Consider the following 20,634-nt stretch of genomic DNA (forward strand, 5'->3'; position numbering starts at 1 on the left):
CCTGATAATATGTGTGCAGCCTCATAGATGACCTCTGAAAAATTCCTGTTCCACTCCTCATTCCTACAGATGAGAACTTCTTTCTTCATGCCAGGGCCTGGGGACATTGTGGCTCCTGCTTGCTCTGTCTCCTCCTGTGTGTCCTTCCTCCCAGACATGAGGCTGGGCCTATGGCAAGAAGCCCTTCACCAATAATTAAAGGAATGGAATTTGGACAATTCCACCTTGGCAACCTGACAGAGGGTGTGCATGACTTTGGCTAACAGAACACACTATTGCCAAGGCCAGTGAGTCACAGGCTCCTGAGAGCAATCAGAGCCACATAGCCAGGTGCAAGAAAGGCATTAGAGTTCTATTAAAGAGGCAAAATCAATAATTATGCTGGGACAATGTGGGCAAACTGGGATAATTTTGGGTCAACTAGATTGATTGTACTAAAGATTATAGGACTTGGTGTTCATTGTGCTTGGAGTGCATTTCATCTCCTCTCAGCATGATGGGGGGATCAGAGAGTAAATTGGTGGTAGGGATCACATTTTTGAGAGAACAACTCAGAATGATGTTCGAGAAGCTCACCTAGTTTCCTCCCCAGAAAAGCTGGAGAGGGTCCAGAGCCTCCCCAAGGCCTAGGAACTGATGGCTTGCCCTCCCTCTGCCTGGCCTTCTGACAGTAGGACTGTTATCAGAGAGGCACAGCTGTCCTGTACAGAGCTCATATGCTCTGGGTGTGGACTCAGACTCAGGCCATGGCAGATCTGCCCAGGTGGGACAAATTCTTGCCATTGAGCAAGTGTGCTCAATGTATATATGTGTATATACCATATAAATCCCCTAAATTCCTTTGTAGGCCACCAGTCCAGATCAAGGACTTCATCTCCCTGTTGTCTCTCCCCCAGGACTTCCTGTCCCAAGCTCCCTGCTCTTGAGGGTGTGTCTTAGCTGTTGCGTGGCTACTTCTTCTCAGCTCCAGCTCGTGTTTTTGTCCACATTCTGGTCCAGTGCAGATGGCCCACTATGAGCCCTGTCCTGTGGTGACTGACTCAAGGTGCCCATAGCTGCAGCCCCCTGCACAACACACATGTATCTAAAGTTGAAGACACTATGAACTCACACTCAGTAGCTTTCTCCTGCCTGGCATTTTACAAGGTTGGAAGAAGAAGACCAGAGTCTCAAAAGTCATTCCTACCTAGTATGAAGGCCACCACATAGTTGGAGATCTGGCCCATGCCCACGATGATAAATAACACGGTGAACATCTCCCAGCTGGTGGAGAAAATCTGCACGAAGCTGAATCCAGTCTGCACAGCCATGGTTGCAAAGAGGACTTTCTTCCTGCCAAACCTATAGAACATAACACAGTGCCGTAGCTCAGGGTGTGTTGCAACACCAAGCCTAGCTTCACTGTAGGGTCTGTCTTATTTCATGACTCAGATTTTTTTCTTCCCTGTGACATCCTGTTAGCCTCCTTCCCAGAGAGGCCTCCAGAATCCACCTGCCCAGGGACTACCTTCCGAGGTGCCAAGCCTTGCTTCTGGAGAAAACAGGCATCTTCTTTGAGGTCCACATGGACAAATCTGACCTTTAGAAAGGCCATAGAAGGGCTAGGGGTATGGCTTAGTGGATGAGTGCTTGCTTAGCCCGAATGAAGCCCTGGCTTTGATCCCCAGAATGGTGCATATCTGTAATTCCAGCACTTGAGAGGTTGAGGCAGGAGGATCAGAAACTCAAGGCCATCCTTGGCTGCATAGTGATTTTGAGGCCATCCTTGACCATCCTGGGCCTGTGAAAAGTACTTCTCCTATCACCCACATGGGAATTCTGTATGTTTAGAAACTCCCTCAAGGGCTGTTGCTTCTTAACCTTAGCTGCACTTGGAACCACCCAGAGAGCTTTAAAAATGACAGACAGTCCTTGACTTACAATGGTTCAGCTTAGGACTTCATGACTTTACAATGGTGGGAAAGCATTATGCATTCACTTAGAATTTCTGCTTTGAATTCTGTACTCGTATTTTCCCCCACTCAACCTGCCAGACAGAGATATGGCCCATGAGCCTCTCTGTCCATGTTGAGCAGCAACAGTGAGGGGAAACACTGGCCCTTTACATTTGGCTGTTAGCTGAGCTAGCATATCATAATAGGTGTGTGAAGAGGGTTTTTTTTTCAATCTAATCTCTTCAGTTGAGGAAGGGTTTGTCAGGACAGGACTTAGGGAAAGTCAAGGAGTACCCACACTCATACCAGCACCCCTCTTCTCCTGAATCTTATTTGTCTACAGTGCAGCTTGAGTATTGGGGTATTATGCAGTTGCCCAGGTGTGCTTATGTGTCTCTAAAATTGCAAACCACTGCTTTATGGGAATATGCCATTCTCAATCATGTCTGTTGAGTCACTAGTCAGCTTAGGCTTTAATTTTCATTCTGGTAGTGACCAGTGGGCAGGGAGGAGCATTCCTGCCCCATTCCCACTGGACTTAAAACTTTGGGGAGGGGCAGATCCCCAGGAAGCCTTGTCCAACACTGCTATTTAGCACCCTCACCTGCCGTGGTCACAAGAGAACATATAGGGTAGGTAGAACACAATGGGGCAATCTTGTCCCTAGGAAAACTGCAAGCTCTGCTGGCCAAAAGGCAGCCCGGGTCAGTTCTATGGCTACAGGCCCAGCCATGGCTCAGTGCCCAGGCTCAGAGAGTGCATAGCTGATGTGACTTGGCTTTACTCTCGCTGTTGGCTGTTTGTGCAGAATGACATGCCACCTGCCCCCTGCCCTGCCAAGAGTTGGGGGCAGAGTCAGGGGCAATGATGACCTGTTCTGTGAAGGGGCTTGTGGTACAAGGGCCTCACTTTCTATTGGAGTTGATACTTCCATCTCTTTGGCCAAGGCCCTGTGAGTTCCGACTGGGAGTATGACAGAAGTGGGCCCTGGCAGGATGTGGAGGCTAGAGTGACACGTTAGTACCATCTGTGTAAGACTTATTTATCTACTTAGCTAGCTTGTCACTCAGTTAAATGGGTCAGGTATTGTTGTGTAGGGGTGCTGCAGTCAGGGTTGCCCACTAGATTTATCTGGGAAAGATTTATTTAGTTCACCAGGCAGGGTCTTGGTATAGAGTCCAGGCTGACACTGAACTTTTCATCCTCTCCTCAGTCCCCCACCCTCCCAAGTGCTAGACTCCTCCTACTATCCACTCAGTGTCTTGAGGATCCTTCTCTGTGTAGAAAGTATGAATTTGGTCTTATGTCAAGATAGGCTGTGGACTGATAAGTAACTCCATCTTACTGATCCCCATCCAGAGTCCTTACCTGTCTGACAGCTGCCCAGACACGAAGGAGCCACAGAGAACGCCTACGAAGAACAGGGAGGTGGTGAGGGGTGTCTTCCAGTCATCCTCACACACCAGATTCCACTGCCAACAAGACAGCATGCAACGTGAGCCCAGTCCTCCAGCAGGACCCACCCGTGCCCCATTCCGAGGAGCGCCAGATGGATGCCAGGTGCACTGTCCTCCCTTGTGCCAGCCTGTTGACTCTGTGCAAAGGGCACACTGGCCTTTTAGTTCTGGGTTTGACACTGCCATTCAGTGTGACAAGTAGCCTGGGTCATGCCCCTGCCTCCCGTTGAGGCACAGTGTCCTCTTCAGGAGGGAGGAGATGGCCTGAACTTGCTTACATTGTGTATCAAGAAGGGTGGTGAGCCCTCAACCACAAAGGAGTATGAAGCAAAGGAACCCTCGCCCCTTTGAGACAGCACAGAAGGGAGAGATTTGAAAACCCAGAAGAGTAGGGCAGATGGCATAGCTAGTTGGTCCTGGAGTAAAATGCCATCTCCTTTGTTGAAAAGTGGAAATAGTTGCAGCGCTGTGTGAGTTTATTCTTTAAGCAGGCCTCTCTGGAAAGTATTGGCTTCCTGGTCCCTTCAAACATAGACGGAGCATCTAACCTACTCCAGGGACCACTGTGCCAGCACTACCCAGCCCTTCCAAGGGTTGTCTAAGCCTCCTCCCTCCACTCCTCTGCCCTCCCTCCCACCCAGACTTCCCAGAAGTGTGTTCCCTCCCAGTCCCCAGGCCCTGTGGGACTAACAAGTTCCTGCTGGTGGATCCATAAAACCGGTTTCAACCAGAGTTTCTGTTCCCAGATTTCCACTGGAGTCAGTTCAGCCCAGTCTCAAGGGAGGCTGTGGAGATTTCAAAGTGTGCCTGATGACCTCTGTTTATATATTTTGGACTTGGGGTAGTATGGGAGTAGTGTGTCACAAGAGGAGCCCAGCAGAGAAGGGCCCTCCAGCCCACCCCTTCTCCCGACGTGTGAGCATCCTACATCCACGGCATTTGTGGAGCAGTTCTGTTCTTATTCCCCATAGCTGCTTCAAAGTGTAGTTGATTTAAGTCAACTCATGCATATGCATTATTCCATATTGCATTCTGTAGTGCAGAGGGGGTGTTTCTAGAAACACTAACAAAGCAAAAGCATAAACCAAAAAGCTAAGGCAATCAAGCCAAACAAAGTCAGGGGGCTTATAAAAACTCAAGTCAGAAGTCACTGCAGACTGTCCTGCCTGTGGCAATGACTTTGGCTAGCCCAGCAATTCCATTCTTAGTCATATACCCAAAAGATGCCCATTCAAACAACAAGGATGTCTGTTCTACTATGTTCATAGCAGCATTATATGTAATAGCTAGATCCTGGAAGCAACCTAGATGCCCCACAACTGAAGAGTGGATAGGGAAAATGTGGTACATTAACACAATGGAGTACTACTCAGTGGAGAAATAGAATCTTGAAATTTTTAGGCAAATGGATGGCACTAGAGGAAACCATCCTGAGTGAGGTAACCCAGACACAAAAAGACAAACATGTTATGTACTCACTCATATATGGATCAGGGGAGTGTCAGCCTACAATCCCAGTACCAGTGAGTCTGGGAAACAAGGAGGTTCCCAAGAGAGATGCATGACACCCCAGAGAAGTGGAATAAGGCAAGGTATCCTGAGCAGATTGGGAACATCGGGGGAGGGGAGAGGGAACCAAGAAAAAAGAGGAGGGGAGAAGAGGGCATGGTGGAGCAGGAAGGTTGAGTCAGGGTAAGAATAGAAGAGAGCAGGATGAGAGATACCATAATAGATCGAGTCATTATAGGCTTGAGGAGAGAGCTGACACTAGTGAGATCTCCAGAGATCTACAAGGATAATACCAACTGGCAAACTAAGCAATAGTGGAGAGACTACATTAATAGCCCCTCCTTGATGATAGGGTTGATGACTACCCTATATGCCATCCTAGAACCTTCATCCAGGGACTGATGGAAGCAGAGACAGATTCCCATAGCTAAACACTGAACTTCACTCCTGGAACCCAGTGACAGAGATGGAGGAGTGATGAGCAAAGGGTCAAGACCATGATGGTGAAACCCACAAAGACAGCTGACCGGATAAGGGGGAGCTCTTGAATCCCAGACTGATGGCTGAGAGGCCAACAGGGTACTGATCCAGACTCCATGAATGTAGTGCCAGTGAGGAGGCCACAGAAATCACTGGGGCCTTGGGTAGTAGATCAGTGTTTACCATGGCGTATGAATGATCTTTGGGAGCCTGTTCCAAATAGAGGGATGCTCTCTCAACCTGGACACATGGGAAAGGGCCTAGGTCCTTCCCTGGATAAAATGACAGACTTTGGAGATTCCCTCAAGGAGGGCCTCACCCTCCCTGGGGAATGATGTGAGGATTGGGTGGGGAGTTGGGGGGGCTGGTGGAGGGACAAGGGAGGAGGGGTGGGAGAGGGAGTTGGGATTGACATGTGAAGCATTCATGTTTCTAATTTAAATAAAAACATATATTGAGGAAAAAAGCAAAAAAAACTGTTCCAGGACTTTGAAATAGAGAGGCAAAGAAAGGACTTAGTGCCTGGCATGGTAACACATGTTTTTAATTCCAGTGCTTGGAAGGTAGAGGCAGGTGGATCTCTGAGTTCAAGGCCAGCCTGGTCTACATAGTGAGTTCCAGGATAGCTAGGGCTATACAGAGAAACCCTGTCTCGAAACACCAAAAACAAATAAATAAATGGGCTCAGAAACAGAAGAGAAAGAGAAAGGTTGATGGAGATGGAGCCAGACACAGCATGAGCGCAAACAATCGGTGGGAATTCTACCTGAAGCGTAGCCACAGAGCACACTGAACTTGCTGGATCCCTGGTTCAAATATGGCAAGTACAAAATATAGATGACCTCTATTTCTCCCTCTCTCTTTCTCTTTAGGTCTCTCTCCCCTCCCTCCCTCTTTCTTCCTTTCGTGTGTGTGTGTGTGTGTGTGTGTGTGTGTGTGTATGTGTGTGTGTGTGAATATGTGAGTGTGTGTGTATGTGTGTATACTTGTGCACACATGCACATGTCAGAGGTCCAATATTGCACCTCAGGTGCCATCCACCTTATTTTTTGAGACATGGGGCTCACTAATTATGCAAGGTCGGTTGGTCAAGATATCCCCAGGGGTCTGTCTACCTTCCCTAGTGCTGGGATAACAAATATGCTCCACCACACTGAGCTTTTCCATTTGGGCTCCAGGGATCAGACTCAGGTCATTCTGCTTGCATGGCAAACACTTTATTGACTGAGTCATCTTCTTGGCCCCTGAAAGTAAGGGTTTCCAGACAGTTATGGCAGTACAAGCCTAGAGGATCATCAGTTTTGAGAATAACCTGTACTATACAGCAAGTCCTTGTCTAAAAAAAAAGGTTTTGAAAAAAGAAAGAAAAAATGAATTTCAAAACACCCAAAGAAGCCGGGCGTTGGTGGAGCACGCCTTTAATCCCAGCACTTGGGAGGCAGAGGCAGGCGGATCTCTGTGAGTTCGAGACCAGCCTGGACTACAAAGCGAGTTCCAGGAAAGCCTCCAAAACAATACAGAGAAACCCTGCCTCGAAAAACCAAAAAAAACCAAAAAAAACCAAAAAAAAAAACAAAACTCCCAAAGAACATTGTTATCAAGTGTGTGGGGCTTGTGTGACCCACACCTAGACTGCATACCACGAAGGTAGCCTGTTGGGGATGGTAATCAAACCTGTTTTCTTTGGATAGAAGCATGGATGCTAGAGAAGGTGAGATTGGATCAGCTTCCTACAACTCTCTTTCTTGGAGACCATGGCTGAGGGTCTCTTTCTCTCCACGAAGAAAGGGAAGTCCCCAACAAGGTGTCCTGACCAGTCATGAACACACAGTAGCCATTTGTCCCAGTCCCATACGGGGTGCGGCATGTCTCTGGGGACCCTGGTAAATGTGGTTAGAAAACAGGACTGTCCAAGGTTTGCACTAGGGTTTCAGTTTCCTTTTGAGGGCCTTTGTGCCCAAGGAGTCTCTTTGGAAAGTTGTGAGGAGCTTGGGTTTGCAGACAAAGTCCTAGTTGGGGCTTGTGGGATTACAGTACAATAAACCAAACCATAGTACAAAGAGCAGCTCTTCCATCCAAAGGCCTGCTGTTGGGAAAGCCAGGCCCTGACTGTTTTTAACTCATTGGGATTTGAGGGCTGTGTCTTGGAAGCCCCACTATCCAGGACCCAGTGAACTCCCTGTGGTGACGTACCATTTGCCATAGGAGATCTGTTGAAGACCTGTTTCTCCTGATGGAATGGAACTCCTCCCCACTTGTATGTACACACATGAACACAGAAACACACTTCTAGTTAAAGGCTCAGAGCCTAAAGGTGGATGCCCACTAACCAGCTGGCTGGCCTTGTTTTGGGCAATGTCCTTTTAAACCAAACATGAATGTTTTCAAAGCAGATTCTCCCTCTCCTTTCTGGTGAGAGTGAAGTGTGGCAACCATCTGGCTCAGGCTGTGTGGGGAGGGGAGAGTACTGGATGTGCACCCCAATCTCAGGGTCTAACACTTGAGGTTCCTACAACAGAGCAGCCTGAGATCTGCCTAGCTGCATCATGTGTCTGTCAGCTCTGTTTCGATAGATTAAACCAGGTCACAGGTCTTGAGGAACGGACTGGGGATGTAGGTTAACGGCAGAGTGCTTGCCCAGCATACACAAGCTCTGTTTTCAATCTTATCACTGCTGGGAGGAAAACAAAAAAGAAAGGAAAGAAGAGATAGAAGGTCACTCTTGGCTTCTTGTGTCTCCCAACATAAATCATTATTAGAATAAAAACCATAGTGTATTTTTTTTGAGACAAGGTCTCAGATAGCCCAGGCTGACCTTGAATTTGCTATGTATCTGTGGATGACCTTGAACTCCTGATCTTCCCAAGTGCTAAGATTACAGACATGTGCCACCACAAAGATGCTAAGTGTGCATGCTGTATTGCTTCAAGAGCTCTCAACACTGTCCTATGGGGTGGGTGCTTCTCCTTTTTCTTGTTTCGTAAGTGAATAAATGAAGGCATAGGAGCGATGAAGGGATTCGTCCAGATTCTTTTTTTAGTGGACTGGTCAAAGGAATTAATTAATCATTTGTTCAGCTGACTTTAAATACCTGCCCCAGGCCAGGGTCTGTGCTGGGCACAGGACATAGCTCTTTCCTTCATAAAGCTCAAGGTCGAGCAAGACAGATTAGCTGTGCATGCGTGTCTGCATGTCCCAGCATCCTTTGAACAGGCTCTATTCTGGGCTACTTCAGTCTTGCTCTCTAGCTTCCCTCTTAGCCTTCCTCTTATCCTTCCTTCATCAGAAGGGTAATGCTCCCACACCTGAATAGTCAGTACAATTGTGTTTTAGATGACCCAGAACAATACAGGGCCGAGCACTTGGTGCATACCTAAACTGTTGATGAATGAATACTAACCAATTAGGAGTAACAGAAAGGTGTGGTTCTGGGGCTAGGAGTACCATGCACTACACTTGAAAGGCACCTTTGATTTTTAACTCTCCAAGTAGTTCAAGCCTGGCAGCTTCAGCTTATACCAAAGCCGTGAAGACTCAAAGATAAGTCCTGCACATCACTGAAAACCCTGGGAGGCAGTCTGATATTGAGCAAAGGGCACAGGTTTTCTTAGATTCTGGCACTTCTGATATGTGAGTTTGCCCACACATTCATCTCCAACAGCCTGCTCCTTCATTTAAAAAATTGAATGTGTGTGAAGTGTATGCATATGTTTGCATGTATGTACACAGGTATGCATGCCTGTGTGTGGGGGTGCCTTTGTGCATGGCAGAGGTCAGCGTGCCTGTGTGTGTACATGTGGAGGTAGTCTTCCACTGTGTGTTTTGAGACAAGGTCTCTCACTGAACTTGGAGCTTGCCAGTTGTCCAGATTTGCTGGCCAGAGAGCCAGGGGAGTCTGCTTGTCTCCATGCCCTGCCAGCACCGAGGTTACAGGCACACACATCAACATATCAGGGTTTTATGTGGGCATTGGGGATTTGAACAGAGTACTCTTGCTTTTAAAGCAGGCACCTTACTGATGAAGCTATCTCCCTAGTCCTCCTTCTCCTTCATCTTTGAAGAAGAGACCACAGTCCCTCCTGAGACAGTAGGTGTAAGTGCAAGGGAACTTCTTTAAAAAAGGATTCCCTCTCAGATGACCCATGCCTCTCCTCTAAGGAAGGCCATGACTTAAAGTGGCATGATTGACAAGCAGAGTGTTTACTCTTGAACCTTGCTTGAGGAAAGATTCTTAGAAATAAAACTTCTTCCATTCAGGTATGAAGAAAGTTAGAAAGCTCCTATTATAGGGTATAAAATCCTTCTATAAGCAGATTTAATCCCGGAGATGACTATGAGTAAGAAATTAGCATCAGTCCATTTAAGAATTATCAGTGGGAGTCGGGCGTCTCGTAAAAAACCAAAAAAAAAAAATTATCAGTGGGTCTCTCTACAGTATCCTCTGAGGTTATCCTCCTTCCAGGAGGAAAGGAAGAGGCAACAGTTAACACATCCACCCCAGCTCCTTCTTTATAACTTGCTGTGAAATTTCTTGACCATCTGCAAGGTTAAAAAAATAACAGAACCCCCCCAGTGTTTAGTTCCTTTTGTTAACGAAAGGTTTGTTGAGATATAACTTACACAACAGAATCATGCTTGTGTAAGGTTCTCAGTTCTTAATATAGCCATAGAGTTGAGTGCAGCAGTGTCTCCCAGCCTTTGTGTGCTTGTGTGTGTATGTGTGCATGTATGTATGTGTGTTTGTATTTCTGTGTGATAGTGCTAATACTTGATTGCCATGGTCCTTGTGTGGAGTCAGAGGAGAAGCTGGGGCATCTTGCTTTGTCTGAGGTAGGGTTTCTTTTTGGGTGCCATTGTAAAGCCCATGAGCTTTTGGGGATTCTCTTGTTTCCATCTCCCATTTGGCCATAGGAGCACTGGGATCATGGACACACAATACTGTATCTGGCTTTAATGGGTTCTGGGGATGCAAACTCGGGTTTTCATGCTTGTGCCACAAGCACTTTATTCACCAAACCATCCCTGTGGTCCAGCATCTTCTAGATCTCAAGCCCATTAGCAGGCAACGCTGTTTGCTTCTCTTCCTAGCCTATGACACTCTCATCTATTTTCTGATCAAGTGGGTTTCTTTGTTGGGGATATTTAATACCATATACTCTTTAATTTGTTTTGTTTTGTAGTACTAGGGCCTTGCCATGCTAGGCATGCACACGGATGCTGAGCCACATCTTTGACTTGATAAGCTGTCTTTTATTACAGACCTTTCCCACTTGGGTACATGTATAGTAGTGTAATAGTGGGGTTATATGGGTTATGTTTAGCCCTTAAGGGAGTTCTCATTCTGTTTTCCAAAGTGGCAATCCCACTTCACAACCCCATGGCAGTGGATGGTCAAAATTAAAGAGGCACATACCAAAAAATGCTAGTGGGAGGGAAAGTGGTTTTCTTTCAGCAATTAGAATGTCACCTCTATCACCACCACTACCTTTTGTCTTCTATTATTTATGGACATGGAAAGCTAATTATATTTGAGTTCTCCTGTATGTGACAAGTCATATTTTTTGCTGCTTTCAAATTTCCCTTTTGTCTTTATCTTTCAGTATTTTTATTATAACATCAGAAGGCAGATTTGTTTGCCCTATTCTATTTAGAGTTTGTTGAGCTTCTGAGTTGTGAAGAACAATGTTTTTCACCAAATTTGTAAAAATTTAAGCATTTCTTCTTGAAGCACTGTTTTTCTGGTCTTTTCTTGTCTTCTTCTAATGTTTCCATTGTGTATATATTGGTGCATTAATGGCATTCCACGTTTCTCTGAGGCTGTGTGCATTTGTTATTCCTTTCCCCTTTGTTTGAATTGTATAATTTCCAATATTCTGTCTGCAAGTCTTTCTCCCGCCAGTCCCATTCTTCACCAACACCTTCTTGGGACTTTTATTTTGGGTTGTTGTTCATTTTCACTCTGTCTCTTTACAGGTATTCTGTATTTGATGAGAATGGTCTCCATGCCTTCTTTTATTTTTCACATCATAATTTCCTTTCCTTCATAATTGTAACGGCAGCTTTTGTTAAATCTGACTAGTAGGCCTTCTGCATAGCTCCTGTCCCCTCTCCTCACTGCGTCGCACTTTCCCACTGCTTTGCATCTCACGCATAGGCATCAGGTGTTTAAACAGACCAAGGTTCAGAAGAAATATAAAGTAGTATTTAAGACATTGCTTTAAAATGAAATAATGGGCTCTGGTGCAGTCTCCACCAGTCAGCAAGCAGGTTAGAGACCTGTCTCCAGGCTGCACCACAACCCCTGCCACCCACTGGATTCTGTCTCTCCAAGACCCACTTGATCGCCCAGTCCCACACATCCAAACATATTCTCTGTGGTCAGCCCTCTGCCAAACCCCAGCAGATTACACAGGCACAGGCACAACCCATGTCAGCTGGAGGAACAGCTGAGTAAATGCCAGTGTAAGAATACATTCAAAAACTGAAAGAGCAATATGGCACCACTCGAACCCAGTGATGCTACATTAGCAAGACCTGAACATTTCTATGCAGCTGAAACACAAGAAAATGACCTTAAAATAACTTTGTGAAGGTCATAGAGGCTCTTAAAGAGTAAATGAAAAATTCTCTTAAAAAATTGAGGAAAAGATAAAAAAAATTGAAAGAAATCAATAAATCCCGTAAAGAAAGCCAAGAAAAAAAGAAATCTAATAGGTAAAGGAAATGGTTCAAGACTTGAAAACTTGAAATATAAACAATAAAGAAAACATAAACAGAGGGAATTTTGGAAATGGAAAATTTGGAGAAGGGAACAGCAACTACAGACGCAAGCATCACCAACAGAATACAGGAGATAGAAAAGAGAATCTTAGGCATTGAAGGTTCCATGGAAGAAATAGATTCATTGGTCAAAGAAAATGTTAAATCCAATAAATTCCTAACACAAAACATCTAGGAGCTGACATGCTGTCTTTTCAGTGGGTGACATTAAAGGACTGTGTTCTCTTGGACTTCTGTTTTTCTCCAAGGCTGTTGTTGGGTCCCCTCTGTCCGTCCAGCACTTGGGGCTTAGGACACCTTGAGAATGCTGGGCCATCTGAGCATGCTCACCTGCCTGCTCTGGCCCTGTTGCGTGTCACCCATACCGTTTGGGTTGGTGGGGGTGGCGGTCTCTTGTGAGAAGGCCTAACATTTGCTCTTTCCTGACCATTACATATATACATGAAATCTGGGACACCATGAAAACAAACCTAAGACTAATAGGGCTAGAAGGAGAAGAATTCCAGCTCAAAGACATGGAAAACATGTTCAACAAATTCATAGAAGAAAACTTTCCCAGCCTAAAGAAGAAGGACATGCCTATTAAGGTACAAGAAGCTTACAGAACACCAATTAGGCTAGACTCTCCCCCCAAAAAAGTCCCCTCAACACATAATAATCAAAACAGTAAACATAGAAAATAGAGAATATTAAAAGCTGCAAGGGGAAAAGGTCAAGTAACATATAAAAACAGACCTATTAGAATTACATCCAAATGCACAAGGGAGACTCTAAAAGCTAGAAGGCCCTGGACAGACGTTTTGCAGACACTAAGGGACCATGGATGCCAGCCCAGACTACTATACTCAGCAAAACTTTCAATCACCATAGATTGAGAAAAAAGATATTTCATGACAAAACCAGATCTAAATACCTATCCATAAATCCAGTCCTACAGAAAGTACTAAAAGGAAAACTCCAACCCAAGGAAGTTAGCTGCACCCATGAAAGCACAGGCAATAGATAATCCCATAGCAGCAAATCCTAAAGAAGGGAAGCACACACACTACCACCACTACCACCAAAACAAAAAAAATAACAGTAATTAAGGCTGACTGGTCATTAACATCTCTTAATATCAGTGGACTCAATTTGTCAATAAAAAGACACAGGCTAACAGAGTGAGTATGAAAAAAATGATCCATCCTTCTGATGCATACAAGAAACACACCTCAACTTCAGAGATAGACATTACCTTAGAGTAAAAGATTGGAAAAAGATTTCCAATCAAATAGACCTAAGAAACAAACTGGTGTAGCTATCCTAATACCTAACAAAATATACTTCAAACTGAAATTAAAAGAGATGGAGGACATTTCCTATTCATTGAAGGAAAAACCCATCAAGATGAAGTCTCCAATTCTGAACATCTATGCCCCAAATACAAGGACACCCACATTTGTAAAACAAACATTACTAAAGCTTAAACCACAAATCAAACCTCACACATTAACATTGAGAGACTTCAACACCCCACTCTCACCAATGTACAGGTCTTCCAGACAGAAACTTAACAGAGAAACAAGGTAACTAGCAGATGTTATGACTCAAATGGACTTAATAGACATCTACAGAACATTTCATTCAAACACAAAAGAATATACCTTCTTCTCAGTACCTCATGGAACCTTCTCTGAAATTGACCACATACTCAGTCATAAAACAAATCTCAACAGATTAAAAAAATTGGAATAATCCCCTGTATCTTATCAGATCACTATGGTTTAAAGTTAGAATTTAACAACAACACAAATTGCAGGAAGCCTTTAAACTCATGGAAATTGAACAATGTTCAATTGCATCACTCCTGGGTCAAGGAAGAAATAAAGAAAGAAATACAAGACTTCTGAGAATTCAATGAAAATGAAGACACAACATACACAAACTTATGGAACACATTGAAAGCAGTGCTAAGAGGAAAGCTCATAGTACTAAGTGGCCACATGAAGAAACTGGAGAATTGCCACACTAGAGAATTAACAGAACACCTAAAAGCTCTAGAACAAAAAGAAGCAAACTCACCCAGAAGGAATAGAAGCCAGGAAATAATCAATTGAGAGCTGAAATCAATAAAGTAGAAACAAAGAAAACAATACAAAGAATCAATGAAACAAAGAGTTGGTTCTTTGAGACAATCAACAAGATAGACAAACCTTTATCAAACCTAACCAAAAGACAGAGAGGGAACATGCTAATTAACAAAATCAGAAATAAAAAAGGGGATATAACAACAGACACTGGGGAAATCCAAAGAATCATCAGGTCATACTTTAAAAACCCGTGCTTCACTAAATTAGAAAATCTAAAGGAAATGGATGGTTTTCTGGATAGATACCACTTACCAAAATTAAATTAAGAACAGATAAACAATTTAAACAGATCTATAACTCCTAAAGAAGTTAGAAGCAGCCATAAAAAGTCTTCCAACCAAAAAAAGTCCAGGGCCAGATGGCTTCAGTGCAGAATTCTACCAAAAATTCAAGGAAAAAGCTAATACCAATACTCTTCAAATTGTTCCACACAATAGAAGCAGAAGGATCACTGCCAAACTCTTTTTACGAGATTATAATTACCTTAGTACCCAAACCACACAAAGACACAACCAAGATAGGGAATTACAGACCAATCTCCCTCATGAGCATCGATGCAAAATGCTCAATAAACTATCCAAGAATACATCAGAAAAATCATACACCATGATCAAGTAGGCTTCATTCCAGAGATGCAGGGATAGTTCAACATATGAAAATCAGTCAATGTAATCCACCATATAAACAATCTGAAAAAGAAAAATCACATGATCATCTCACTAGATGCTGAAAAAGCCTTCAACAAAATCCAACACCCCTTCATGATAAAGGTCTTGGAGCTATCAGGGATAACTGGAACATACCTAAATATAATAAAGGCAATATATAGCAAACCAAGCCAACTTCAAACTACATGGAGAGAAGCTCAATGTGATGCCTCTAAAATCAGGAACAAGACAAGGCTGTTCATTCTTTCCATACCTCTTCAATGTTGTACTTGAAGTTCTATCTAGAGCAATAAGACAACAAAAGGAGATCAAGGGGATACAAATTTAAAAAGAAGAAGTCAAACATTCACTATTTGAAGATGATATGATAGTTTACATAAGTGACCCGAAAATTATATCAGGGAACTCCTACAGCTGATAAACACCTTCAGCAAAGTGGCAGAATATAAGAGTAACTAAAAATCAAAAACAAAAGAAAACAAACAAAACAAAATAGGAGTCCTCCTATATACAGATAAATGGGCTGAGAAAGAACTCAGAGAAGCGTTACCCTTCACAATAGCCTCAAATAACAAAATATTTTGGGGTAACTCTAACCAAACAAGAGAAAGACCTGTATGACAAGAACTTTGAGTCATTAAAGAAAGAAATTAAAGAAGATATCAGAAAATGGAAATATCTCCCATGCTCTTGGATAGGTAGGATCAACAGAGTAAAAATGGCAATCTTACAAAAAAAACAATCTACAGATTCAATGCAATCCCCATCAATATCCCAGCACAATTCTTCACGGACCTCAAAAGAGCAATACTCAACTTCATATGGGAGAGCAAAAAACCCAGGATAGCTAAAACAATCCTGTATAATAAAGGAACTTCTGTAGGTACTGGCATCCCTGACTTCAAGCTGCACTATAGAGCTATAGTAATAAAAACAGCATGGTATTTGCATAAAAACAGACAGGTGGGACAATGGAATCAGATTGAAGACCCTGATATAAATCCACATACTTATGAACACCTGAGTTTTGACAAAGAAGCCAAAATTATAAAATGGAAAAAAGACAGCATCTTCAACTAATGGTGTTGGCATAACTGGATGTTGGAATGTAGAAGAATGCAAATAGATCCATATATATAACCCTGCACAAACTCAAGTCCAAGAGGATCAAAGACCTCAACATAAATCCAGTTACACTGAATCTCATAGAACAGAAAGTGGGAAGAAGCCTTAAATGCATTGGCACGGAAACTACTTCCTGAATTTAACACCAACATCATAGACTCTAAGATTGATAATTAATAAATGGGACCTCCTGTAACTGAGAAGCTTCTGTAAAGCTATGGATATGGCCAATAAGACAAAACAGCACCTACAGAATGGGAAAAGATCTTCACTTCACGAACTCCACATATGACAGGGGGCTGATCTCCAAAATATACAAAGAACTCAAGAAACTAGATACCAAAATATCAAATAATCCAATTAAAAATGGGGTACAGATTTAAACAGAGAATTCTTAACAGAAGAATCTCAAATGGTGTAAAACACTTAGAGAATTGTTCAACATCCTTAGCTATCAGGAAAATGCAAATCAAAATGACTCTGAGATACTATCTTACACCTGTCAGAATGGCTATCATCAAAAGACGCTAATGATAGCCTATGTTGGAGAAGATGTGGAGTAAGGGGAACACTCCTCCATTGCTGCATGTATTTCTGTGTGAGGGTGTCTGATCCCCTAGATCAGTGCGAGTGCATATTTGTACAGCTTTGGAAATCAGTATGGCAGTTTCTTAGAAAATTGGGAATCAATCTACCTTAAGGCCCAGCTATACCAGCCTTAGACATATACCCAAAGGATGCTCAATCATGCCACAAGGATACTTGCTCACCTGTGTTCATAGCATCATTATTCATAGTAGCCAGAAACTGGAAACAACCTAGATGTACCTTGACTGAAGAGTAGATAAAGAAAATGTGGTACATGTACACAATGGAGTATTACTCAGCAGAAAAAACCAACAGTGACATCAAGAAATTTCCAGGTAAGTGGATGGAAATAGAAAAAAATCATCCTGAGTGAGGTAACCCAGACCCAGAAAGACAAACACTGTATGTACTCACTTATAAGTGCATATTAGATGTAAAGCAAAGAATAACCAGGCTTTACTACCTAACTGCTCTAGAGAAGTTAGATAATGAGGACCCTAAGAGGGACACATGTATTTCCCTGGGAAGGGGAAATAGATGAGATCTCCTGGGCAAACTGGGGATGGGGGTGGGAACATGAGGAATACAGTGGGTTAAGTTGGGGTCGGGATGGAGGGGGAAAGTAATGAAAGAGATATCTTGATAGAGGGGCCATTATGGGGTTAACAAGAAACCTGGTGCCAGGGAAACTCCCAGGATTTCATGAGGATGACCCCAGTTATGATTCTTAGCAATAACAGAGAGAGTGTCCGAACTGGCCTTCTCCTGTAAATCAGACTGGTAAATACCCTAATTGTCATCAGACAGCCTTCATCCAGTAACTGATGCAAACATATGCAGAGATCTGCAACCAAGTACTGGGCTGAGCTCTGGGAGTCCAGTCAAAGAGAGGGAGGAAGGATTGTATGAGCAAGGAGGGGGGCATCATGACAGGGAAACCCACACAGACAGCCTACCTGAGCTAATGGGAACTCACAGACTCTGGGCAGACAGCTAGAGAGCCTGCATGGGACTGACCTAGGTCCTCTTCATGTGGATGACAGTTTAGCTTGATCTTTGTGGGGCCCCTAGCAGTGGGACCAGGATCTGTCCCTGGTGCATGAGCTAGCTGACTTTTTGGAACCTATTCCCCATGCTGGGATGCCTCACTCAGCCTTCATGCAGCCGGAGGAGCTTGGTCCTGCCTCAATGTGGTATGACATGCCTTGTTGACTCCTCATGGGAGGCCTGCCCTTTCTGAAGGAGGAGTGTATGGGGGGGATAGACAGGAGGTGGGGAAGAGAGGAGGGAGAGGAAACTATGGTTGGTATGTAAAGTGAATGAAAAAATTTAACAGAAAAAAAGAAAGAAAAAATGGGGGCTAGAATTAACTCCTGTCCTAGGGGATCAGACATCCTCACACAGAAATTCATGCAGGCAAAACACCAATGCACATAAAATAAAAAAGTTTAAAACTGGAATACTATAAAACAGGTAAATATTTTGGAGTTTACCGCTCAACTCATTCATTTAGAACTGAAGAAGCAGGGACTAGCAAGATGGCTGAGTGGATGAGGATACTTGTCAAGCCTGGTAACCCGATCCCTGTCAGCCACAAAGTGGAAGGGGAGGCTGTCTTCTGAAGTCTACACGCTCATGCTGCACACATGCGTATGCTCACATACTAAATAAATCAAGGAATCAAGAGTATGAGTAAGCCGGGCGGTGGTGGCGCACGCCTTTAATCCCAGCACTCGGGAGGCAGAGGCAGGCGGATCTCTGTGAGTTCAAGGCCAGCCTGGTCTACAAAGTGAGTTCCAGGACAGCCTCCAAAGCCACAGAGAAACCGTGTCTCGAAAAACCAGAAAAAGAAAAAAAAAAAGAGTATGAGTAAAAGCTAAATACTGAAGAATCAGGAGCCTGGGCAATTTCTCTCCTTCACGTTTACAAGGCTGCATCACTTCCTAATGGAATAACACACAGTTTTTGCCCGTGTTTACCGCTAAACCGGGTCACCTCTAGTCAGATACTGGGTGGAGCCCGTCTGAGGTTTGCTCTGACCTCACTGCTCTCCATTGCTTTGCTTCTTTATTTTTCTGGTGATGAGGTGACCTGTGGGTTAGCTGGGTGCTCTATTAGAGATACCTTTGAGTTACCACAAAATCCCTGTTGTTTTCTGGAGCGATCTTAGGCTTTTTCCACCACGTGCAGACAGTTTCAGTCTTTGAGTCACTTTTGTCCTAGGTGAAACTGTCAGAGCAGCCGGCAGGGAAAGTGTTTCTCTCAAGGTGGTACCTCTTCATGAGGAAGTCGCTGAGTGTGGCAGGCCCTGCGTATGGTTTTGGCTTCTCTCTCTGTCTGTCTCTGTGTCTGTCTCTCCCTCTGTCTCTCTCTGTCTGTCTCCGTCTCTGTCTCTCTGTCTCTCTGTCTCTCTGTCTCTGTCTCTGTCTCTGTCTCTGTCTCTCTCTCTCTCTGTCTCTCTCTCTCTCTCTCTCTCTCTCTCTCTCTCTCTCTCTCTCTCTCTCTCCTTGCTTGGCTTGCTTGCTTCTCCTGCATGGAACCTGTGTCCCAGAAATAAGTAGGGGCAAAAGCAACCAAGGCCCTGGGGTTCTGGACCTAATGGCTGGTGGACAGAGCTGCCACTGTTAGCAGAGGGGCTGGGTGGAGAAAGGATGGCAGCCTCTGACTTCCTGGCTGCATTCACCAGGATTTTAGCCTCCGCAACCCAGAGCTCAGGGAATGTAGGGATGAGGCAGGACAGGCCTTGGTGGCCTTTCTTGATGAAACACTGAGTCACAGAGAGTAAGAACTCTGTTTCCTTAGCTGTAGCCATCTCTCTGTGGTAGGGTGTGGGGAAGAAGTTGGGTTGTGAATCTAGCTCTTCTTTTTTTTTGTTGTTTTCCGTGGGGGTGGGTTGTAACAATTCTGTTCCATCAGGAAGCACACTTGTGGTATATATCACACTGTTATTTGGGAAGTCTGAGAATCTTTTCATTTACTTACTGATTTGTAAATTTTCTTTGGAATGGAGAAACATCTATTCTACGAAATGACCAAATGATTTTTTCCATTTATGAAAGTTGGTTTGTCTTTTTTAAAAAATACTAAAAAATGTGATTTTGCATGCCATCCTTGTGCTAATCTCCTCTGTGTTGGTCCAATTTTAGTAAGTGTGTTGCCATAGCAAACACATCTTTTTATTATTAAATTGTAAGAGTTCTTTTCAAACTCTGGACACAAGCCCTTTATCACATATGTTTTTACATAAAGGTTTATTTTTAAGAGAGAGAATAAGAAGTAGGTGTGTGTGTGTGTGTGTGTGTGTGTGTGTGTGTGTGTGTGTGTGTGTGTGTGTGTGTGTGTGTAGATGACCTCATAGGCCAGAAGAGAGCATCAGATCTCCAGGATCTGGAGTTACAGATGGTTGGTTGTGAGCTGCCCATTATAGATTTGGGAGCCAAACTCAGGTCCTTTGCAAGAGTAATATTTGTTTTTAAAGAATCAGCCATCTCCCACCCTCCTTTGTTATATACATGATCTGCAAATTCTTTGCTTCAGGGTATTTTTGTTGTTGTTGTTTATATTTTGTCTTCTTGGGTATTTACTTATTCTACTTCTTTGTTTCTTTGTCCATTCCTTCATTTCTTCCTCTCTCTCTCTCTCTCTCTCTCTCTCTCTCTCTCTCTCTCTCTCTCTCTCTCTCTCTCTCTCTCCTTCTCCTCCTCCTCCTTCTCTTCCTCCTCTTCCTTGGTTTTTAGAGACAGGGTTTCTCTGTGCAGCCCTGGCCATCGTGGAACTCACTTTGTAGACCAGGCTGGTCTTGAACTCAGAGATCTGCCTGCCTCTGCCTCCCAAGTGCTGGGATTAAAGGTGTGCACCATAAGTGGAGAGGTGCCACAAGGAGTCTGAAAGTAAGTTTGGGACTGGAGATGTAGCTCAGTGTGACAGCCCTCACCTAGTGTTCAAGAGGCCTGAGGTTCTACTA

The 20,634-nt window shown here is 43.9% G+C and overlaps 1 protein-coding gene and 1 pseudogene across 4 annotated transcripts in view; both read right to left on the reverse strand.

The window, feature by feature from the left end:
• Slc22a4 (solute carrier family 22 member 4) overlaps nt 1–20,634 on the reverse strand; it is a 55,551-nt gene that overhangs the window by 25,179 nt on the left and 9,738 nt on the right. Inside the window, exons 2-3 of one of the 4 annotated variants that reach the window (XM_040748641.1) lie at nt 3,303–3,406; nt 1,187–1,341 (exon numbers count right to left, since the gene is read on the reverse strand). The exons of 1 other annotated variant lie outside the window; for it this stretch is intronic. In XM_040748641.1, coding sequence (XP_040604575.1) covers nt 1,187–1,341; nt 3,303–3,406 — 259 coding nt within the window. The remainder of the gene's footprint in view (nt 1–1,186; nt 1,342–3,302; nt 3,407–20,634) is intronic. 2 more of the 4 variants (XM_040748642.1, XM_040748643.1) reach the window with 2 other exon arrangements.
• LOC121141632 lies at nt 19,745–19,840 on the reverse strand (annotated as a pseudogene).

The sequence above is a fragment of the Mesocricetus auratus genome, unplaced genomic scaffold, assembly GCF_017639785.1.
Source record: "Mesocricetus auratus isolate SY011 unplaced genomic scaffold, BCM_Maur_2.0 Super-Scaffold_100007, whole genome shotgun sequence".
In the NCBI taxonomy this organism is placed as follows: Eukaryota; Metazoa; Chordata; class Mammalia; order Rodentia; family Cricetidae; genus Mesocricetus; species Mesocricetus auratus.